Source organism: Panthera leo, chromosome B4 (assembly GCF_018350215.1).
Source record: "Panthera leo isolate Ple1 chromosome B4, P.leo_Ple1_pat1.1, whole genome shotgun sequence".
Taxonomy (NCBI): Eukaryota; Metazoa; Chordata; class Mammalia; order Carnivora; family Felidae; genus Panthera; species Panthera leo.
Window position 1 is genome coordinate 90,142,659 of NC_056685.1, and position 23,744 is coordinate 90,166,402.

Sequence of the window (23,744 nt, forward strand, 5' to 3'; positions counted from 1 at the left end):
TTAATTTCCTATAAATAGAGATTAGTAGTTTTATAAATTTGTTCAGGACTATAGAACTGTAACCAAAGACTAAAACTGCCCTCTTCTGAAAATCTATAGTTCTGTTATCGAAAGAATGCATATATCATATGTTTTAATTATTTAAAACGTAGTAATGATACTGAAATTCTCCTAGCAACTACAAATTCATGAGAGCTGTTCAGGTTTAAAAATTTGGGAGATTTAGTGTAAGCCTCTTTTACTGTGATAATATTGTTACAAGTGCTCTAAAATAATAGTGGCTTAAACATGTAACAGGATTGATACGGGCTACTAGTGTGTGTGTGTACTTTCAGTACAAGGAGTGGTGAAAGGCCGATGCTCTGGTGTCAGCTTCCGTCTCATGATCTAAGAATGGCTGCTTCAGCCCCTGGAATCGCATTGACATTCCAGCCAGGGGGAAGAAGAGAGGGATGCAGTTCTATTGAGGGGCATAATCAGGTGCTCGACACATCAGTTCTGCCTGCATCCTTTTGGCAAGAACTTAGTCACAGGGTCACAACTAGCTACAAGAGAGGTGGGATATAGTGTGGGAAAATTGTTTTACCTAGGAAGCCCGTGTACCCATCTAAAACTTAGTCTATTTCTAAAATTAAGAAGTGGGGCGCCTGGGTGGGCTCAGTCGGTTAAGTGGCCGACATCGGCTCAGGTCATGATCTCGCGGTCCGTGGGTTCGAGCCCCGCGTCGGGCTCTGTGCTGACAGCTCAGAGCCTGGAGCCTGTTTCGGATTCTGTGTCTCCCTCTCTCTCTGACCCTCCCCCGTTCATGCTCTGTCTCTCCCTGTCTCAAAAATAAATAAAACTTTAAAAAAAATTAAAAATAAAATTAAGAAGTGGAGAACGGATGCTGAGAGACGGTAGCAGTCTGGGCGGTACTCACCGTCTTTTGGCAGTTGCCAAAGGGACTGGTTGAGTGGCTTTAAGCTTAGATGCGAGTGTGTAATCAAGGGGTAAAATGGGTGTCTGTGGAGACAATTCTACTTACGCATCTTATATCCCGTATAACCTTACTTTTTGCATTTTCATATCCCTGCCGTATAAGCTTAGTGAATTACTGAAAAAAAGCACATCATACATGGTTTGGAATGAATGAATGAACATCCGTTCTTTGCTTTTCTTGTATAATCTGTATTATGTGTGAATCCTTTTTTTTCCCACATTTGCCATTTGTTTGTTGCGATCTATATTTTACTTACTTTCTTAAAGAGGATTTAGAAGGAGGGATGATCATAGTCCATAGTACATACTTTGTGTCTTGAATGTGTACGTGTGTATTGATTCCATGTGTGTGTAGAAAATCTGAGAAATCTGATTTAACTTATACTATAGGACCAATTTTCCTTAACCCTCAAACTGATAGTATTAACTCTATTATGATGTCTTAATTATTAATAGAGTAGTTGTGAGTTTTTTGAAGGTTCAGTACTATGTTTGAGAATTCTAAAAATACTCTTGTTTTTAAACTGATACCTAACATCATTAATTAGTTTGTGAAGATGTTTTCTCTGCACTTTATGGGTATATTTTACATATTGGCCAGCTATCTCTGGAGAAGATAAGATGGTCTGAGGGATAAAAGTTTTTTGATATGATTTTTCATGTCTCAAAAGATGCATTTTATAGAGGTTTGGGCCACTGTACCTTATTTTTAGCTTTCTTTTAGTTTACAGATTCATTTGTTCATGTAGTAATTCCTACTAATTAATTAATTAATTACAGATTCATTTGTTCATGTATTAATTCATGTAATTAATTCCTATTAATTAATTTCTTTAAAGTTTACTTATTTATTTTGAGAGAAAGAGAGAGTGCAAGCAGGGGAGAGCTGGGGGGGGAGGTGGGGGTGGAGAGAGAGAGAGAGTCGTAAGCAGACTCCGTGCCATGCCTGCTCCTGCCATGGCACAGAGCCTGACGCAGGGCTTGAACGCACAAACTGTGGGATCATGACCCGAGCTGAAACCAAGAGTCGGACGCTGAACTGACTGAGCCACCCAGGCACCCCCTACTGTAAAATTTTAAAAACTCTTAAATGTCACATGCTTCAGTAAGTGTTGGGAATATGCAGATGGATGAAACCCAGTCTGCATCTTGCTGAGGTTAGTGTCTGGGAGGCAAGGGGGGCAGGCAGGGTGCTGATGGGATGGAGGGGAGTCTTCATAGTTGAGTAAGAGTTTGTCAGTGATGAGCTGGGGGGAGGGCATTCTAGCCTGAGAGTACTGGATGCAGGCTTATAATGTGGTAATGGTTCTTTATTTGGTGAGAGTGAAGGATACGGTGTGGATTAGAGATGGGGTGGAGGAGCCTGGACTGAGTACCTTTTTACATGACGATTTATTACCAGGCCTGGTCCTACCACTTGCAGGACCTGGGCAAGAGGACACATGGGAATACAAGATAGCTAGTCATTTAAGAAGTTATAAATCAAGGCAATAAACTGTTAGAAAAGGATATACCAATCAATCTTGACAAAAGCAGTGAAAACTGTGTGTAAAACCATTGATACCAAATAACTGAGAACAGTGCAAATAAAGTTAATTTAGACTTCCACCAAAAGACTATTATTCATTATTCATCCTGGGGAAATGCAGAGACAATGGCAAGTGGGCCAAGAGTGGGAGAAGAGGAGGGGACGTCTCCCTCAGCCTTCTCTTCCAAAGGCTGTGGAATCCATAAGAGAACACCTCCTTTGTTTTCTTCTTTTCTGGGGGGAGGAGCTCTTTCGTTTCTGCCAGCCTCTGTCCTATCATCGCCCCTTCCCCATCTCCACCGGCCCTGCACCTGAGTTCCAAGGCTGTGTAGACCTTGCCGGTCTGGTCCAAGGGGCAACCTCTGGCCCCTAGGTGCTCCGATCCTCCACTCTCACGGAAGGGTTTGAATTAAGAATTCTCTGAGCAGAAATAGCATTTTGCCCTGTCTTCTTTGTGTCCCCTTCCTTCTGCCCTTGGGTCCAAGCTCCCTCCTTCAAGCAGCAGCTTTTGGCCGCCCCTCGGGCTTGAGGTACATACACTAGTAGAACAACCTGACTTGAAGAAAGGGCCCATCTAGGGTGAGGAAGCTGGCTCAGGCAGGGCCCTTTGGGTGAAGAATGCCACAGACCCTGGTACTTGGAGCTTCGGATACAGGAGGGGACTCCCTGCCTGGTGGGGAGGAGGGCACAGCCAGAGGAAGACCAAAGCAGAGCCTTTTGTTCACTTGTAAGGCTATTGCTGCATAGCACACACGTGTGCCATCACGCGCAGACACAAATGCACGTACATGTACCCAAAAGTTGTGCAAAATTGCCCAGACTCTCAATATGTGGAGTGCATTTGTCTTCTTTTCTATTCCAGTTCAGGTTTAAAAAAAATACTAGTTGTATTAAATTAATTTTATAATCCACTAATGGGTCAATTTGTGACCCAAGTTTGGAGAGGCCTGCTCTAGTTTTTGAGGTGGTGGTAATGTGATCAGATTCGTGTTTTGGAAACATCTGGCAGCTGATGGGGTGACGGATTGGATGGGTGGGTGGGATTTCTGGGTATGAGATTCTGAGTCAAAGATAGGCCCAAAGGTGGTAAGAGTAAGAACAGAGAGAAGGGGAAGGTAGTGAAATCAACAGGTCTTGGTGACAAATTTGATACAGGGTGTGCAGAAGAAAACTAGGACAATATCATGATGCCCAATTTCAGTGATAGGGAATATAGCAGAGAATTATATTTGAAGGACAATACATTGAATTGAGCTTGGTACATAGGTCATTTGAGGTCCCAGTGCAACATTCAGGTAGTATTGCTTGTTAGTCGGAGAGAGGTTTAGTAAAGTAGGGATGGTAAGAGGGCTTTTGGTTTAGCAATACGTTTAGCTTTTGGTTTAGCAATACATTTAGCTTTTGGTTTAGCAACGGGAAGCCACTGATAAACCTTAGCAAGGACAGATCGTGGTGGCTCAAACAGCGAATGTGTTGGGAGGTCAGGAGAAGAAAACATACACCATACGGTATAGTTTATCCTTTCCCATAGGCTCGATTGTGAGCATAGGAAGAAAGCAGATAACAAGAATAGGGCACCTACTTGAAGGAGGACATTTATTTAATTCCTTAGCACTCCTCTTCAGAAGGGAGGAGAAACCTGCGGGAAACCTGGATATTGAAGACACAAGAGAGGGGCACCTGGGTGGCTCAGTCGGTTTTAAGCGTCAGACTCTGGATCTCGGCTCAGGTCATGATCTCACGGTTCGTGAGTTGGAGCCCTGCGTCCGGCTCTGCGCTGACAGAACAGAGCCTGCTTGGGATTCTCTCTCTTCCCCTCTCTCTGCCCCTCCCTTGCTGTTGCTCTCTCTGTGTCTCTCTCAAAATAAACCGATAAACTTAAAAAAAAAAAAAAAGAAAGATACAGCAGAGAGGAGTCATTCATCCAGCCCGGTTCCAGGGCAGATGAGAGAATGCATTTTAGCACATAAGTGGAGAAAAGCCCAGACAGAAGGAAGAACACCTCCTATCCAGGTGAGAAGGATGTGTGTTTGTTGGTGGAAGTTCCCCTCCACAGACAGTTGTTGGGTATAATAAGCAGCAGGTGCCGTGCAACCGCTGTGGCTGCAGAGATGAGGAAGGTGTAGTGGGGAAGATAGGCAAGGAAACCAGCAGGATGTGGGGCCAACGCCATTTCGAGCTGTGCTCAGGGATGCTGGGAACAAAGAAGGGGGCGCGAGGCAAGCCTTTCCAGAAGAGGAGAGAGGACAAAAAGCAAAAGTGGTTTGCACCTGGAAGAGCAGTCGGGGCCGTCTAAGTGAAGGAGTGGGATGAGGAGTGCGGTCAGGCTAGGGCTTGGGAGAGCGGGCCTGCATCGCACTGCTGGTTGTCGGCAACCGTGGCCGTGACAACACTTTTTTGTTTTTACCATTATTGACTCTAAGTATCAGGTGAAACCTCATTTAGGAATACTTGAGAAAATGGGTTTTTATGACAAAGAAAGCTGCCTCTTGCTTATCCTCTCCCCCTCTCCCCTTTGATGACTTCTCTTGAAACTAATTTAGGTAAAGAAAGCCACCGCTTCCAAAAGTGCTTTGGTACCCTGGCATAATTTCAAAGAAATCTCCTTTCCCACTTAGTTAACTACATTTCCCCAGGAAAAAAAAAAAAAATCTTCTCTGTCAATGTAACATCCCTTAACAGGACTCCTGCTGGTGGGTTCTTGTATCTTGCTGTGGCAGCTGTGAACATATATACTATTGATTGTTAATGTGTGATATAAATCCGACTGGAGCATGCCCACTAATTGGTTTGAGAGCTAGATATAGACAATGCTGTCTTATAGTAGCTTGTGTAGATAGGCCTAGTCATAGGGTTAATTCTGCCTGACAGCACATCAGCAGCATCTTGAGAGTAATTACCCAACAGAAGTTTTCCCACAGCCGAACTGAGAGCTTCAAAGGCTTCTGAATTTACAACCAGTATTAGCCTATATCTGAAACATAATGTTCCCACAAGGGCTCAGATTTTTTTTCTCCCTCTTGTTAAATGTATGGGGTTACCAGGTTCATTTACTCAGCGCACAACTTAGTGAAAAATTACCTGGTGTTGAATAATTGGAAATCTTTAATAATAAGTAAAGAGGATAAATTTAAATTTGAGTTTTTTATTGCTTTATTATATTACGGAAACAAGTTAATCTACCTCTTTTTTTTTTTTAACGCAATTTATGCTCCTTCTCTCAAAACAAGTTAAAAAGTTAGTATCTTTTTCATGCTTGCTATCTCTGCAGATATGTGCATGTTCAGGGGACGTAGGATAATGCATACGTTTAAAATAGTTAAAAGAGATATGTATTTACATTTTAAAAAGCTGTTTTCCTTGTTGGCCATTGAACTGAAATCTGTAACCACTACATCCCCTCCCGTAAAGTACCAGTTGTTCTTTAATATGCAATTTTTGTATTGTAAAACATTTCTTTCTCTTTGCAGGTCAGAAAGCAAATTTGACTCCGGCTCAGGTATGTTTACATTAGTGATGTTATTCTGAGTATATTTTATTTACATTATTCTCTGAGGAGCAACTCATCAGATCAAGAGCCATTTTGATTTTAAACAGACGAGGCAGCCTCTTTTCAAAATATGAACCCCACCTCAAAGCAGGGCGATTGGCTGCCTGGAATCAGAACTTGAGATGTTCACTTTGGGATTCTCGATAGTTCTGCAATAAGCATTAAATGCTCTCTATCTGCAGAGTTCCATTTTAAGAGCAGAAGTGGGGGTTGTACATTCTTGCCACTCAAAATACAATATTATTCTCTCAGTAGGCAAAGCATCCTGAATAATTTGAAGATTATGTGCAAGGGACTTGTCGTCAAATGTGGATAATAAATACATTTAATCCAGCAAACTGTAAGGAGTTTTAGCCAGTAGAAATGGAAATTTCTTTATGATTTATTAGTTTTTTAAAAAATTTGTTTTGTTGTGGGAGTGGATAATGCAAAACTAAGGTCACCTTAAGCCATTACTTTTGTATCTATCAAGACAAAATTCACATTCTCACAAACAGTGGCATATCAGCCTCATTAGATGCTTTCTTTTCATTAAGCATGAATGTAGCCATATAATCCTTAGGTTTGACTGAGGCTCTATGTCATTTTCTGAGATTTATGTGTTCCAGAATTTCTAATGGTGTTTATAATTAAAGCACAAAAATTTCCTCTTATTCAGTACAAAGGCCTGATGCCCTTTAGTGAACTGTTAATAGATAAATAAACGTTGATTATTTTTTATTTTTCCAGGAGAAAATAATTTTCAGAGAAACATAGAATTTATTGAATTTAAAAGTAACATTCTGACTCTGGTTTGAGTTCCATTATGTTTTAACTTAAAAACACTTTTTTGTTTATTATGCTCCCAAGGGAGCTAAGGACTATATATTCTTTTTGGTAGTGGTGTTAAGGAGCCAACATGCTGTTTCGTTAAAAGCTTCATCTTTCTTTTATTGTATTCCTTTATGAATGTCTCCAATTTGGTGAGCCTCTTTAATATGAAGTTGGTACATGTGAGTTAACAATTTCACCAGAAATCTTTCCATTCTGTGTGTTCTTGGGCTTCTGAATCACATCTGACATTAATAGCATAAAACCAACATTTCTCGTTTACAATATTGACTACATGGAGACTGAAGTCATGGTGGCCTTATATCAGTGACTTGACTTTTTATTGATTCATAGGAGGTGACTCAAAATAAGGTGAAAAGTCTTTGTCATTTTTTAAACAGAAAAATATTTAAGTATGATAAAAAAATAAATGAATAGACTTGATAGAGAATGAATTTTTACATAGAAGTGGGATGTCTTTTTATCATTTGCCAGTAAGTCACCAAGTGTCATATTAAGGGCCTACTTTGTTATGATCCGATTTAATTCCCTAAACATCAGTCAGAAACTGATTTTAGGGTATAGTATCTGGAACATAGTTCTCAAAAATGAAAAAGTCCACCAGGTTCATTTTGAAGGTAAAACCTGGAAATAGTGTACAAAATTGAAATATTAGGCAGCTATTGTCAAAGTCAGAAAATTTACGTTGAATTTTGAAATCCAAATTAAAATATGCCGCTAAACTCCTGTAGTGATAGTTATAACATCTGTACAGGCATACATCTTTCACTCTAGTGACCAAAGATTTTGTTCATGATCCTTATTTTTTCTAAGTCCTAATTTTTTTAAGCAGGTTTATCACGGACCACATCTGCATGTCTTTGAAAAGTACAAAGTTCTGTACCCTGAAAAATCTTACGGGGAATACTGATGAAAAGTTTATTTATTCTTTTAATTTAGAATTTAGATATGTTATGGAAAGAATTCAGATGGTTTCAAATTAAGAAACAGGTAATTATGTTTTCTTATAAGCTCTTTTAGCTTAGTATCGAATGAGGGAATCATGGCAGAGGAAGCTGGACCTGTATTCTTTGGCACGCTCTATCATGCAAATTTTGGTCAGAAATAAGATAGCATATTGGAACAATTAAATGTATGACTTTAATAGGTTCAGATTCTCTATTGTTCATCAAATACAGAAAGTGAACTTGCTCTGCTTAATGTTGTATACAGCTGTAAGAGTGTTCCTGACAGAGTAAGCTTTGTAAATGAAGGAGGATGCCAATCTTACCAAGGCAAAACAAAACAAAACAAAAACACTTAAAAAATAAACAGTATGGTCAGTGACTAGCCATAAAGGAAAGGATTTCAAAGTAAAATGTTACATGTATATGTATGTACCTATAGCTCCCCTCCCAAGTGAGGAACCCAATTCATGCAGGGCTTATGCACATTTGTAGTGTGTGTAACCAAGTTTCTGACTGTGGAGTGAGATTCATGAGGAAGGAAGGGAGGTTTTCACTGTCATCACATGGGGAAAAATGTCAGTTGTTGAATGATCAGCCTAGAGAGAGATTTAAATTTTTTCTTATCAAAATTATATCATTTTTTTTCTATAAAAGCATCTGCAAACAAACTTGTGTTTTTTAAAGTTTCAAAAAATTTTATAATGAAAAATTTCAACTCTCTATAAAATTAGAGAGTGTGGTATAGTGGACATCCACATAATCCATCATCTAGATTTTACTATTGTTAATAATTTGCCATATTTATTTCACTTTCCTTTCTTTGCTTGAAATATTTTAAAGTAAAATACGTCCATTTCATGTCATTTTTGAAGCCTGAAGGTTATGGATTGTCTTGATTTACTGAAAGAGATCAACTATTTTTTTGAGTTTTTTTTTGTCTGTCTCAGAAATGTGGGTCACATACAGATTCTTCTGGAAAGGGTTGTGGCATTACCATGTCCACATCAGTTAAAGGGTCCTCAAAAGTTCTATTTGTGGTGAAGGTTAAGAAAACCTTTAACCAGAAGGTAGAGGCACTGAATTAATTCTGATCCGAGAACCCCAGGAATGTTCTGTCCTGGAGATTAATTTGATTAACACTTTAGCTGCCCTCTAGCTGTGTCCTCTATGTACTGAGTTATATACTGATTAAAGTTTGTTTCTGTTGGTTTATAACTCAGTCACGTCAAGCTTTTGGCTTTGCCGATGGAGAGCAATCAGGCCACCTTTTTTCTCATGCAGTTTTAGGGTTTCCATTTTAATGCCGTTTCCTAGTTGATGCACTGCTGTTGCTTGCCTGCATTCGTGTGTAGCTGGTGATTTTATTAATAGAGTGAAACAGACTTCCTTTTATGTTCAGGAGTAGCAAGAAGCCGTGCTCTTCTCCCCACCTCCCAAGAAGGGAAGTCAGTTGATGTGGAGGAAGCAGAGCATTGAGTCTAATGCAGTGATTAAACATGAAAGCTATATATCAAATCTCAGGAGAAACATGCTTTGGAAAGAGGCAGGGAACTGTGGAGCATATTGCATGATAGGCTATGTAAACAGAGCCCTGGAGGTCAGTGTGTGGATGCAAACCAATTAAATAAAGAAATTACTGGCTTTGCTTTCTGTCATCTGGATGGGGAGGATCACAAGTTAACATGCACAGGGTTGAAGTGTAAACTTTGCTTGAATAAGCAAGGCACCTTTGGAAACTTCGTTAACTCTTTCAGTTCTCTACTAAATTGTTTTTTTTTTTTAATTTCACCGAAAGAAGTTAAAAACAAAAACCGAATATATGCTGTCTTTGCCCTCCTGTACATATCCATTAGCAAAGGTGTGAGTGATGAGTAGAACTGAAGAGAAAGCAGAGGATGAACTGCTGGAAAGAGCAGAGTTGAGTGTATAGTCAGATTTCAGGAACATGCACATGTCTTTTAAAAAAAAAAAAACCATTTGGAAAAGCAGAGCTCTTGGAGAATAACTGAAAAAAGATGTTTTTCTCTTCTCCTGAATCCTGAATATAAGGCAAACATATAGTTGGAATTTACTAGTCACTATGTTAACATCAGGATATTGTTATTTCTGTTCTGTTAAAATAGGATAGTTTTCTGACCAAGAAGAACCTGAAGCCTATAAGTTAATAACTATACATCAAGGACTGCCCGGAGTCTAAATCTGTGGTGTTAACCTTCTCAGGCCATGTTTGAATGAGAAAATGAAATACCAAGTTAAAATGATGGTTTCATGGTCCATAAACATTCAAAACAAGGATTTTTTTTTTTCCTTTTCTGTAGAGTCATGTTGGCTGAGAAAGTGAATAAGCTTATGTTTGGTGCTTGTTGATTCTCGGCTGCTTGGAATAGCTATACTAAAGATATGGGCTCGCAGAACACAGCAACTCAAAGGTATAAGATTTCATGAAAGCAAATTATGGAGGATTAAGAAACCTAATGAGCATGGTTTAGCGTGGAGAGTAGAGGAGGGAGCTTACTATTAAATAAAGCCCAAGAGTGTACAAGGTTAGGAGATCCTAAAAGACACGATAATAAAAGGCACAACGGAATATAATTATCCTGAAGGGGGAAAAAAAAAAACCCAAGGAACAAAAAGCAGCTAGTGTCGCTTTTAAGATCTGTAGTTAAAAGGGACTCTACGCCAGGGTAAGGAAATCAAAGAATATAATCAGTTAAAGCTTGAGGCAAAAACATAAGGGCAGTGAAAAATACAGTGGGCTGCTAATGGTGGTCACTAGGTTGAAGGGAAATGAGGAATCTGAATGGTGTAGAACTTAGGGTGTTGAAAGCTTGCGACAAATGAGACAGTCTGCCTAACACAGTGAGGCTTTCTTAAGAAATATTAATAAAGGAAACATTTTCAGATCTTATCTATGTGACATTATATTGGTAATACTTTTCAGTTGCTTCAAATCAATGTTGTCATTTTCAGTTTCTTATTTTTGAATGGCTTGTGACAAACGAAGAGCAAGGAAATACAATGTAAATCTCTATTGTTGGGCATCGTTCATTAATAGAAATAGGAAAAATATTGTCTACTCATCTGTTCATTCGTTCAGTCTACATTTATCACGCATGCTGTATGCCATACCCAGATGCTGAGGTTATGGCTGTGAACAGGGTGGATACAATTCATTTTCCAGAATCTTACAGCTAGTTGGGCCGTTTTACAGATTCACATGGATTTCTCTGCATATTTAGCTAAAAAGGGCTAACAAGGTTAAATTTAGATCCAGATGGTGAATTAAAGAACTCTTGATGTTTAAAGATAAGCTAATCTATTTTAGGTTTTGACATATTTATCTTTCTTTAATTTATTCAAACGGTATCACTTTGGTTTCTACTTTGACTTGTAAGAAACCAGCCTAATAATACTACTGGTTAGTGTGTAATTTTTCTATAGCTTTTAATAAGGAGTGACTTTTCACATTTGATTGTCATTAAAAGAGAGTAATTTACAAGAGGACAATGACAAATGTTTGGGAATACTGTTCTCTTCTTCACTTTTATTGAACTTTTGATGTGTTCTTTTACTGCATCCTAATCAGGGTTGGCCTGAAAAATCAGGCCATCTTCTTTAGAACAGTTTCACTGGATTGTGTAGAAGCAAGTAGAGGGCACCTAGCCTTTCATCACCTTTTATAAAGTGATTTACACACCAGGAAGCAGCAAGGCATAGCAGCTAAGTGCAGAGGTTTTGCATTAGATAGATCTAAATGAAGACTCTTCTTATGTCTAATAATTTTCTGTTGGCTTTCTTGGATTTCATATATACCATTATGTTACATACTTAATTTTTTTTCTTTTCTTCTAATTTAGAACTAGAGTATTTAAAGCTACAAATTTCCTTCATTAAAGCTTTAGCCGGGTCCCAGATATTTTTTATATTGTATTGTAAATAGTTGCAGTTTTGACTTTCTTTTGGACACAATGATTATTTAGGAAAGTGTTTTACCTTTCCATATGTACTATTTTCTACTTTTGTTTGTAATTTTCAGTTTCATTGCTTGGTGGTCAGAGAATGTAGTCTTACTATTTTTTAGTAAGTCTATTATCTGGTACTTATTAAAGTTGTAGTTTTGGCCTAATATATATTTAATTTTTATAACTCTTCTGTGGGTGATACAAAAACTATATTCTCTGAAATATAAAGGATTTCATGTAAATTTATTAGATCAGTCTGAGTCATGATTTATATCATTATTTATTTGGTTTCTCTTTTATCTGATAAGGACTTTGAGAAGAGAGATACTCTGTCAAAAAAAATATATATATATATATATTTTTTTTTAACCTGAAAAAAATATATATTTTAACCTGAATTCTACCTCTTTAGATATCACCATCCCTGTGTTTTCAGCTTCAGGTACTATGTGTTTTCCGGCATTAGCCACCTTGCTTGGGTCATGTATTGTACTTGCCTTCCTGTAGAGAACGTTATTCCAAAGCAGTGCCCAAAGAAATGAAGGCTCCTCCAAAAAGGAAACTTATGCTATTCCAAATTCATATGTGAAGCAAGAAGTTGTTATACTACCTGTAAACACTGATGCTTTCCCCTTCCTTTTTGCCCTCAACATCATCCCATAGCTTTGTAAGGAAAGTGGCTCCAAGCCTTTAGGTTTTAAGGTTCAGCCCAAACATTGCCCCCTCAATTAAATCTAGCCATCTTTTACACCTCCCCAGCAGTTAATCATTCCTTCCTGTGGGCAAACACTGGATCTTATACTTGGATTTATTACAGCATTTATGCTCTGCTATACTTATTTGTGTGAATCTTTTCTTTCTCTCTAAGTCTGTGAGTGTTTTGAAGAAAGAACCGTGTCTTATTCACCTTTATAGCCTTGGTATCTGGTATGAATAATTAGTTCATAAACAAAAATTCCGTGAGGTTGGGAGTTCTGTTCTTCACTTGCAATAGAAATGCTTAACTAACTACCAAAGATTTACTCTCCCCTTTCAGAGTCACGGGGAAGTGGCTACGCAGTGAGAGATGGCAATTTCCCATCCCTCTCCACCAATGTGGGGGCATGTGACTAATTCTCCGGTGGAGTATGTGTCATTTCTGGGTTAGGGGATTAAGTATCCAGTATACTCCACCTCTCTCTTCTGAAGTTATGTCAGAGGTACATGTTGAACATGATGGCATCACAGTATGGAAGGAGTCTGTATCCCAGAGTCATGCTTGGAAGAGATTCACTCAGGAGAGCCCTTCACCTCAGAGCATCTTCAGTGGCCTTTATGCAGAAGGAAATAAACTTTTATTGTAATAAGCCACTGAGATTTTGCCATTGTTTATTATGGCAGCTAAAGTTACAAACCCTGATTAGCCCAGTGCCTAGAATACTTCCTGGCAGAGAGTTGGTGCTCATTGATTATTGTTGGATAAATGATAAAATTAATGGCTAGGGATTATATTGTCTAACCCAAAGATGATCCTTTAAATGAGGGATCATAGAAATATAGTATACTGTGTTCTGTATAATCACCAAGCCTATCACTTGTCAATTGTCACAATCATACATTATTGTGACTTTAAGAAGTCACTTTAAAAAGCAGTGACTTAAGGGGCGCCTGGGTGGCGCAGTCGGTTAAGCGTCCGACTTCAGCCAGGTCACGATCTCGCGGTCCGTGAGTTCGAGCCCCGCGTCAGGCTCTGGGCTGATGGCTCGGAGCCTGGAGCCTGTTTCCGATTCTGTGTCTCCCTCTCTCTCTGCCCCTCCCCCGTTCATGCTCTGTCTCTCTCTGTCCCAAAAATAAAAATTAAAAAAAAAAAAAATAAAAAAAAAAAAAAATAAATAAAAAGCAGTGACTTAAAACAACAATAATATATTCTTGCTCATATGTCTGTGGATTGGTTGGGAGTTGGCTGACATAGGTTGGTCACAGGCTGGGTCCAGGCCTGCTCCACGGGTATTGTCATTGATGATAAAAGAGAAGAGGGCAGACTTCACTATGCGAGCACATTTCAAGCCTTTGTTTGCATCAGACCTGCCAACATCTTATTGGCCAAGCAAGTCACATGTCCAAGCTGAAAGCGAAGGAAGGGGAAAGAATTCTGCCCTTCCTCCTCACTAATCATGCAGATGTAAGTATTCTCTCTTCCTTCTGGTGGGAAGAACTGCTGCGTCACATGGCAAAAGGTGTAGAGATGGGAAGGGGAAAAGAATAGGAGCCTATAATGGAATCTACTACATTAGCACATCCTGTACTTGGATCAATTCTTTGGTAAAATGTTTATAGAGTTGGAAATATTATATTTCTAAATTGAATCCAATTCCTTCTTTATAATCACATTACAGTAACCTAACTTTGGATGTAGTATTAATAGTATATGATAATGAAAATATTTGTATAATGCTTTGCCATTTAAATGGTACTTTGATAAATCGTACCAAGTTTGAGACTCAAAAGTTAGCAAGATACACAGGGATATTTTTTTACCAGTGTAGGAGTTGAAGTACAGAAAGGTTAAATGACTTGTTTAAGGCCACGTGGCCAGTAAATGGCCAATCTGGGATTGGACTTCAGATCTCCAACTTACAAGGACTGTGTCCTTTTTATTAGATCATGGGTTAGTTAGTTGTTTGCTTGTTTGTTTTTTAAGTTTATTTATTTTGAGAGAGAGAGCATGCATGTGTGTGTGTGAGCAGGGGAAGGGCAGAGAGAGAGAGGGAGAGAGAGAATCCCCAGCAGGCTCCATGCTGTCAGTGCAGAGCCCAATGCAGGACTCCAGCTCATGAAATGTGAGATCATGACCTGAGTTGAAATCAAGAGTTGGATGCTTAACCAGTTGAGCCACCCAGGTGCCCCGATTTAGCAACTGTTATACATTATAAAATGTATTTTTCTCAAATTAAACATAATATGATTATAAACATGCCTTGAAAATATAAAGTGTAATACAGATTTATATATGGTTTCAATGTGGCTTTTAGTAGGCCATTGAAAGGTTGCTGGCAGTTTCCCAAGAGGCCTCAAAAGATAACATTAATTGCCTTGGTGAATTTTCTGTGTTCTAGTATCTAGTCTTAAACTTCCAGGCCCAGAAACTTAGATGTTTTAGTATCTTTTAGGGATGGACTCATATTGACAAACCCACAATACTAATGGATTAAGCTAGAATGCCAATGTATTTGTGTATGATGATAAATACAATTTTCCCATGCCTCAGAATACTTACATGTGCATGATCAGCGTCTTCTTTCTCTTAGTGAGGCTATGTGACTCACAAAACTCACAGTAAGAACTCACTTTATCAATTGACCGAACTAAATCAGTACATATTGGGACTGAAATTTCCTTACCATAGCATATTAGCACCCTAAAGGCAGGCACCTACATGGGGAGTCAGATCATAACCAAAAAGTTGCTCTGTTGAGCACAAAATAAGAAAAAAAGGGAAATAAACAGATTGAAATATTTAGCTTTGGTGAGTTTAAGTTAACATGAATTATCTATCTCAAAATAGGGGTCGTCCTGGCCAGTGAGACTTGATATAATTTAACATTCATTGACTTCACCTTCATCCATCCATCTACCCATCCATCCTTATGAAAGACAGCTTTGCCTTTGGGCTTGGAAAACATACTACAAGTCCATTACCTGAGACTTTGTTTCCAAGTTCTTGGAGCAGGAGACCATGTGTGGAAACTTTAGAACTTAAAATTTATAGTTTAAATTTTTCTTAGCTATTGAAGCACGTATTAAAATTTTAATGGTTTAACATACCACGTCAGCATACTAAAATTAAGATGCAGAACAAGGTCAATATATAGATCAAGATATAGAACATTTCTATTACCTAGAATGTTCCCTCATATTTTCCTTCAGTCAACTCCCACTTCTCAGAGGCAACCATTGTTCTGACTTTAGTCACCATTGATGAGATTAGTCTGTTCTTGAACTTCATATACAATAAAATCATACAGTGTGTACTCTCTTGTGCGTGGTATCTTTTACTCTATATAATGTTTTTGAGATTTAATCATGTTATTTGTAAGTACCAGCAGTTACTGCTGTGTAGTATTAAGTTGGGATGCATATTTTGGTCTAAGTCAGGCTACCCTTCATGCAGTTAGGTTTCCTGAGCTATCTCTGTTTCTGAAATTCTCAGGCCCAGAATACTGTTGTTAATGCACTGAGGCAGTATGTAGACATTTTTACTTTGACGCTTCATGATCAGTCAGTGTAATGCATTGTGCATGTAGAACACTTACTCTAAGACGTGGTGGAGGATATAGGAGTGTGACACAGTTTCTGCCCTCATGGAGCTTGTCATGTAATTGAAGAGATGAGATACATGCATACACATATACACAAAAATACCTGTAGGTGCAGTTTCCAGTAATGGAGTCCTACTGGAATTTAGAAGGGAAATTACTGTAGGCTACAGTGACTGATTAGGCGGGTTCCTTGTTGGAGGTACAATTTAGATCTTCAGAGGTCAAATTTGGATAGAGATAAAAGAGATGGTTTTTAAATAGAGAGCCACTTAAAGTCAGGCACAGAGGCAAAGTGCAAAAAGTATTTGAGGAACAGTAAGTAGAGGACTTTTGTTGGGAAGTAATGGTACAGTTGGGCGTCTATTAGAGACCACAGGTTAAAGAATTTGGACTTCACTCTACAGATAATAGTAACAATCGCCAACACTGATTTTATGCTTACTATGTGACAGGCACTGTACCAAGTGCTTTATGTTGACTAATTCATTGAATTTGTACAAATCATGCACTATTACTCCCATTTTATAAATTGAGTAGAGTAAGGCACAGAGAGCTTGGGTATTTTGCCCAAAGTTACATAGCTAGTACATGACAGAACTGAGATTTGATCCTAAGTAGCCTAATCACAGAACCCACAGTCTTAACCATTATGCAGTAAAACCCCTAGAATATGGGTCGACGTGATGAAAAAATATTTATGAATTTTTACTGATACGACTTCTTATTCATACACATGACCGTTCTTACTCATACACATGACATATTTGTCCATACAGTCACACATGGTTGTAGAAATTTTCCCCCCCAAAAAGTTCATGCAGGAATCTGTTGAGAAACAGGTTTTAAAGGTGATGTTGAGTTTTAATTTCTAAAAGCAGATTGTCCCCACAACATTAAATCACCTGTGGAAAAAGACACTCATACGGGATTTGTTGTAAAGAAATGATTGATGAAGAATTAACAGTCTCTAGAGAATTGATAATAATTTTGTTTTGGACAGCACCTTATTTTTAATACAGTTCAAAATTAAGATAATTCAATTAATATAGTTGACTGTAGTTGCTATAGGAAGTGAAATGCTTACCTTAGATCGGTAGATATCCATCAAGTGGAATGAATTGGTAGTCGTTGTTACCTTCTGGAGAGATAGCACATGGGTTATTTGTCCATTCATGTTAATTGACATATCTTGCTCATTCCTGGGCAGAAATAAGACCCATTTAACTACGAAGGGTAGAAATTTTGTTTTGAACACATTACTTGGTTGCAGGCTTAAGATTTTTAACATTTTGCTGCAGTATGAAAATATTTTGTTTAGAGAACAAGTACAAACGCAGTAAGCAAACTATCAATTATTTGCTTATTATGTCAAAATGTTCTGATAAAAATAGTTTAAAATGCCAGTGACATTTAGTTCTTTTTTTATGTCTCAGCAATTTTTTGGTTCTATCTTTTGTATTCTAGAGCTATGCTATAGGAAAGAACATTTTACAAGAGGTTCTTTCAATTTTTCATTAATTCCCTGGATAGGAATCAAAGATAAATCAAAGATAATCAAAGATAAAAATTAAAGTAAATTTTTGCTTGATTATCATGGGTCTTTTAGTGATTTTCAATATATATGTTTTGGAGATTCCAGTACTGTTTCTTAATTAAGAACTTAAGTGGCCAGATGCCTTACGTGATATTCGATGTTGGAATTAGTAATCTTCTATTCTAGTTGTACTTTTTTTGTTTTTGTTGAAATTCAGGACATATTGATATATATTAAAGGCATATTTAGTCGACATCATATTTTCACACAATAACATGTGGTAATGTTCACTGAATAAGTGATGAGTGAATGATTGATAAGTGGGATGATGTTGAGTTTTGCAAAGAAATGTATTTTTGCCATTTCCAAAATAATATAGAATACTTACTAAATTGCATTTTTCTTCAAAAAGTGTGTCTATAAATTACCTTGTCATCCAAATCATTTACATCATGGATAGAAGACCATCATGTAGAAGGTGAGAGATGTGAAGGACAATAAAATTCAATAACAATGGAGATATGTTGTGGCAGAGCATAGCAGCACAAAACAGTAATGTGAAGACTGAAATTATATAGCCCATCAGTATTTTTCCTATCAAAAATGATAAGCCTCAGCCTCCCCAGAGTTTGGGATATTATTCTAACATTTTAGATTTAAATTTATTTCTATGCTGTATTAAAATTAATTCAGTTTTTCCTTTGTGTTGCTGTATGCTAATAGTCAATAAACTCCACTTTTACCGTATGAATGAAAGTAGCATTGAAACTCAAATGTAATGCCTTAGAGCTATCCTTATAGGAATTTATTTAAATTTATTGTATTTTGTGGTTTGCTTTATATTAATCTTGTACATAATTTACCTTTTAAGTCATACTTATACTTTTTATCATGACCTACTTTTTAATTATCAGTATTCCTTAAAATAATGCCTAGATATGTGGCTTTTGCTGATTTATTTATTTGGAAATTTGTTGGTTTAAAATTCTAAGCAGTGCACCAATACATTTATTTTTGTAGCCTATCGTATTTTAGATTTTTTGGGGGAGATCGTTGAAGAATACTGCATAACTAGCGCTTAAAATTGCCTGTAGTTCCCAGTATATATGTTCACATGTGAAAAATAAAAAATAACCCCCCAAAATCTAGATTAAAAATTATGTTAGATTCATTTATGACAAAATATAATTTTTTTCCAAAAGTTTTTCTGTGTAAAACTAGAATGCATTTTTGTAAACTGGCAAATATAGCCATGTCAGATATAGACAAAACATTATGATGTTTTGCTAAAATGATACAAAATTTTATGAATGAACAATAAATAAAAAGGGAAATATTAATGTCAAAATATTGCCATTTTATCAATTTGGAAGTTTAATGAAACTGTGTTCAGTTCCACAAATGTTTGTTGATTGCGCACTAAGGTAAAGCTTTGCCTTGAGCAAACTATTTGTAAATTATTGTAGAATAATTTAGTTTCTAACAGAGATAACTCTCAGCATAGAAATTTACTACTGTTAGGGTATTCACACATGATTGGGATTAGCATGAAAGACAGTCGCCTCTCTGCTGGTATTTATTTTGCAGTTAACAAGGTCAGAGAGGGCTTTTGATTATTTTGTGCTTGTGTGCCTAACACATACCAAAAGAAAAAATTATCACAGATCCCAGTGTCAGTTTAATTATGCAGCTGATTTTTTAACCCTTGATTCAACAGCTGGTTATTTTTACATTATTTTAGTATTTGTAAACTTCTTGGTAGTACAGGTGACAATATTTTTTCCTAAAATGGAACATTATATAAATGAACAAAGATGCATTGTTAGTAAGATTATTTTAAATGTGAAGATATGCAGCTCAATTGTAACCAACTTTATTACTTAATAAACGTGACTCTTTAGATTTGAGGGGAATGTTTAAAGACGGCTTAATTAAATTCTTATGTGTAGTTAATTCTGATCTCTATTTTGTAACCAGTTTTTTTAAAAAAAAGATCTTTTACGGTTTTTCAAAATACTCTGATTCATTTTGTAGAAATTTGAAGTGTATCATGTTTTAGCAATTATTTTTTAAATTGCGTTTTAGAAATTCCCCAGTTTAAAAAGTAATTCGATTGTCATCTCTATCTTGTAACCAGTTCATAAGAAAGCAATCTTTTATATTCTTTGAAAGTACTTCAAATTTTTTTATTAGAAATCTAGGAGATACCATGTCTTACTTTTATAAAATGATTGGTAAGAACTTACTTTCCTACTTTATTCTCCTTACTGCTAGATTTAATAATCTTTCTCTTTTGGCATAATTTTTCAAAAAGCTTTTTTCCCAATTCATATGAATTTTGCTAGATATGATATATCACCACACAAGTCATTGGTCTATGGAATAGAAAGACGAACGCTTCTCTTGTTATCTGCATTTCTCACTAAGAGTCAATAAGTTGATTTTATATAGGATGAACAGAAATGGGAGAGCTGTGGTTTAGGAAATGTTTTAATCTGTGTGAAATAACTTAGCAGGGCAATGTGGTAAAAATGACGTGATTAATGACAGAAAAAGATTAAAATATTTTCACATTCTGTTTTTAATGACCGATATCTTTAAGTGTCTACTCTTGAAATTTATAACTAGTAAAATATTACAGGCAAAATATATCATTTATAAGCCACTTGAAGTTGTGTTTTACCTTATCAGATTGTGCCTGCTTTTTAGCCAAAACAGCATAAATTAAAAACAAATTTTAGCTGAAATATAGCTTGTGTGCTGTTATTAAATACATTCATTGAAGTGTTAATATTTATTAGGTTCAGCATAAAAGAGCTAAGCTTATTGTTTTCAATTAGGCAGTTCAGTCAGTACATAATTTTTAAAATTTATCTTTACAACTAGGCAGATCTTCATCATTTGGAAATAGGCCATTTTAGTAAATTTAACTATAAATGTTTTCTATGTATATACGTGGTGACAAGTACAACTATTAATGTTGGAGTTTTGCCCATTGATTCTAGTTGTTCTGTCTTTTTTTATCCAGAGATAATGATGTATATTCAGTCTCTGTCATATTTACCTAGAGGAAGTCTTTTTAATCCCTCATTTTTCTCCTTCACTGAGGTTATGTGTAAATACTACATGAAATGGCAAATGGAAGAAAGTCTGTTTTGTCTAAAGATACCATTCATGTTAAACAAACACAATCTGTCTTTGAAAGCATAGTGATACGAGTTTTGTTTGGTGGGAGGAGGACGATGGATAAGACCAAAGCAAAAATATGTTGCAAATTATATCAACTGGTATTAAGCCCCTTTAAAAATTGGATAATTTTTTCTGATTGTATCTACTTGAGGGAATCACCCTCCCTGCCCGCGCCCCCCCCCCCAGCCGCACATGCAGTTGCATTGCTTCTGAATTTCCATCATCATTGGCATACCATTTTTATGAAGACTTGCATTGATTTCTGCCAGAAACCTATGCTAATCCTTAGATATCTTACAGAACAGTTTTCTAGAAATGCCATGTATATGAATTTAGGAAAAGGAATATGTTATTTTAATTATTTCCTATTTTGAAACCTCACAAAATGGAACAAAATAACTTTAACTTTTATATTGTGAACTCTCTAGAGACAGAGCTCTGTTTAATTCCAGCACTAAGTCACAAGTGATGACTGAATAAATGTTTACTAAGCTCGTGCCAAATGAATCAATCTTTTATTGCTTACGTTTGCTTACATTTATTATGAAAACTGGCATCTTTGGTATTGTTCCTGCCATCTTGTTTTCTCTGTATTATGCTTGTCCTTTCTCTCCTTTTCTTTCCTGTTTTTCCTTTGGTTAGATTGAGTAAATTTTTATCATTTAAAAAAGAAAACTTCTGGTTATAATTAAACATACTATTTCTATTTACGTCTACAATTTAATTTTAAGGAACATATTTGACCTTGTATTTTTCTGTTAATGTTGGGAATTAATTAAAATGTATAACTTCTTTCTGCTTCTCCTAGTATAAGAACTTTAGTACTTTTAATTTGTTTCTGATGCCTACGCCCATGGGCTGACTTCAATCTGGAATTTTTAAGACACTTCTCATTATGCCTCTATCTACTTCCTTAAAAATCATATCTCAAGAAGCCATTGTGTTAAAGCTGCATTATTAATTACTACCTAGATTTAATTATGCAATTTTACATCTTTATCTACTCATCATTGTTTCTTGTGTCCTGATCTTGGATCTATTTTTCATTTTGCTATAGTACTTTTTTAGGTATTCTTTCAGAATTGATTCAAGACAGCAAACTATTTGAGTTACTTTATATATAGATCATTTATTCACACTTTGAATGTCAAAAAGGATTCAAGGCAGAAGATGCACCATTGTAAATTTATTCTTGAGGCATGGCAGTTGGTAAATAGAACTTGTGTGATTCTGAGATCTTTGGGTGTGCTTTCGTTAATGGTGGACTTTTCTTTTCTCTTTTACATGCTAAACTTTTTTAGGTATGATTTTAGTTTATAACTCATTTGCTAAGAATTTCCTCTTAGAGGCAAACAAGGGAATTTGTTAGGTATCATTCAGTTAAAAATATGCACTTCAACAAATACTTGATAAGCATCCTTTCTATGCAACAAATATCCAGTATTGAGGAGGAGCATGGTAAATACAATACTTGGTTAAATGTGCTGAGATGGGGTTTTTTTTCATGTTATAGTTGAAATTTTTCATGTTATGGCTTATAATTCTTAACTTTTGCTTTAAGCGTACTTTAGAATTAAATAGATGGAAGGCAAAATTTAAAGATATATTACTATCTTTGATCAAATCGGGGTATAAGTGGCACCACTTTTTCAATGTCATTATCCATTTTCAGATACTTAGCTAAATTAACTACATGTTAGAGCAGTTCAAGGCATGAGAGGATTTCACTTTGTTTTTCTAGTTCACAAAGATTAATGTGACAAAGATCTTTCATGTCAGTTTTGTTGTAAGTAAAGGCATAGAATTATCTGTTACGCAGATATATATACTTTTTTTTTTTTAACTTTTATTTTTTGAGAAACCGAGAGTGAGCGGGGGAGGGGCAGGGAGAGTCACAGAATCCAAAGCAGACTCCAGGATCTGAGCTGTCAGCATAGAGCCAGATGCAGGGCTTGAACTCAAGAACCATAAGATCATGACCTAAGCTGAAGTAGGCTGCTTAACCAACTGGGCCACCAGGTGCCCCCAGATGTATGTACTTTTAATATAGACTATATTTTCTGATATTTCTCAGTCTTATTTCATTATTTCAACTTTTGGATTTATTTATGTAAGGCTATTGTAGAGTTAATGGATGAAAGGATTACAATACAACATCAGTATCTCATTTTAAAAGCATTCAGCGATCGTTAGTTTGATGCAATAAAGAATATAGTTTGAAAATGGAGGGCAGTGAACAAAGGGAAATAAAGGAAAAATTTGGCAATGTGAATAAATAAAAATAAAATGAATGGAAGTAAAGACTGCTGCACATTTTTAAGACTTTTGAAGGTTTTTTTGTGTGTGTGTGTGAAATCGCCTTCCAGAAAAATTGTACCTGTTTATACTCTCCTCAGTTGTATATAGTATTTTTTTTTCCTGGACACTGACCTACTCTGAGTATTATTATTCTCTTATTTTCTTTACCAGTCTGATAGGTGAAAAGTAGTTTCTCATTGTTTTAATTTGCATTTTTAATAGAGATATTGAACATTTTTCTTCTGTGTTACTGATCATTTATACTTCCTTTGTTAATATTTATTATTGTTATTATTATTATTATTTTAAAGATTTTATTTTTAAGTGATCTCTACACTCAACATGGGGCTCAAACTCACAACCCCAAGATCAAGAGTCAGTCACATGCTCCACTGACAGAGCGAGCCATATGCCCCTGTTATTATTATTTTTTGAGGCTAGGAGTAAGAGCAGAGCTTACATGAGACAGACTGTCATTTGGATCTTGGCTTTATCTCTTAAGCGCTGTGTGTTTTGGGGCAATCGTGTAATCTCTCTGAGCTTTCATTTGTAGAACAAGAACACTTATTATACCTACCTTAATATTGTGAGAACTAAATAAAATAATATATAGTTAAAGTGCCTAGAAA

General features: G+C 36.4%; 1 protein-coding gene across 5 annotated transcripts in view; it reads left to right on the forward strand.

The window, feature by feature from the left end:
* Window positions 1-23,744, forward strand: part of MSRB3 (methionine sulfoxide reductase B3) — a 170,477-nt gene that overhangs the window by 76,848 nt on the left and 69,885 nt on the right. For 3 of the 5 annotated variants that reach the window (XM_042947079.1, XM_042947081.1, XM_042947082.1), the window contains exon 5: window positions 5,977-6,005. In XM_042947079.1, the coding sequence (XP_042803013.1) occupies window positions 5,977-6,005 (29 nt within the window). Of the gene's footprint in view, window positions 1-5,976; window positions 6,006-6,308; window positions 6,397-23,744 lie in introns of those variants that run through there. The other 2 variants (XR_006204937.1, XM_042947080.1) reach the window with 2 other exon arrangements.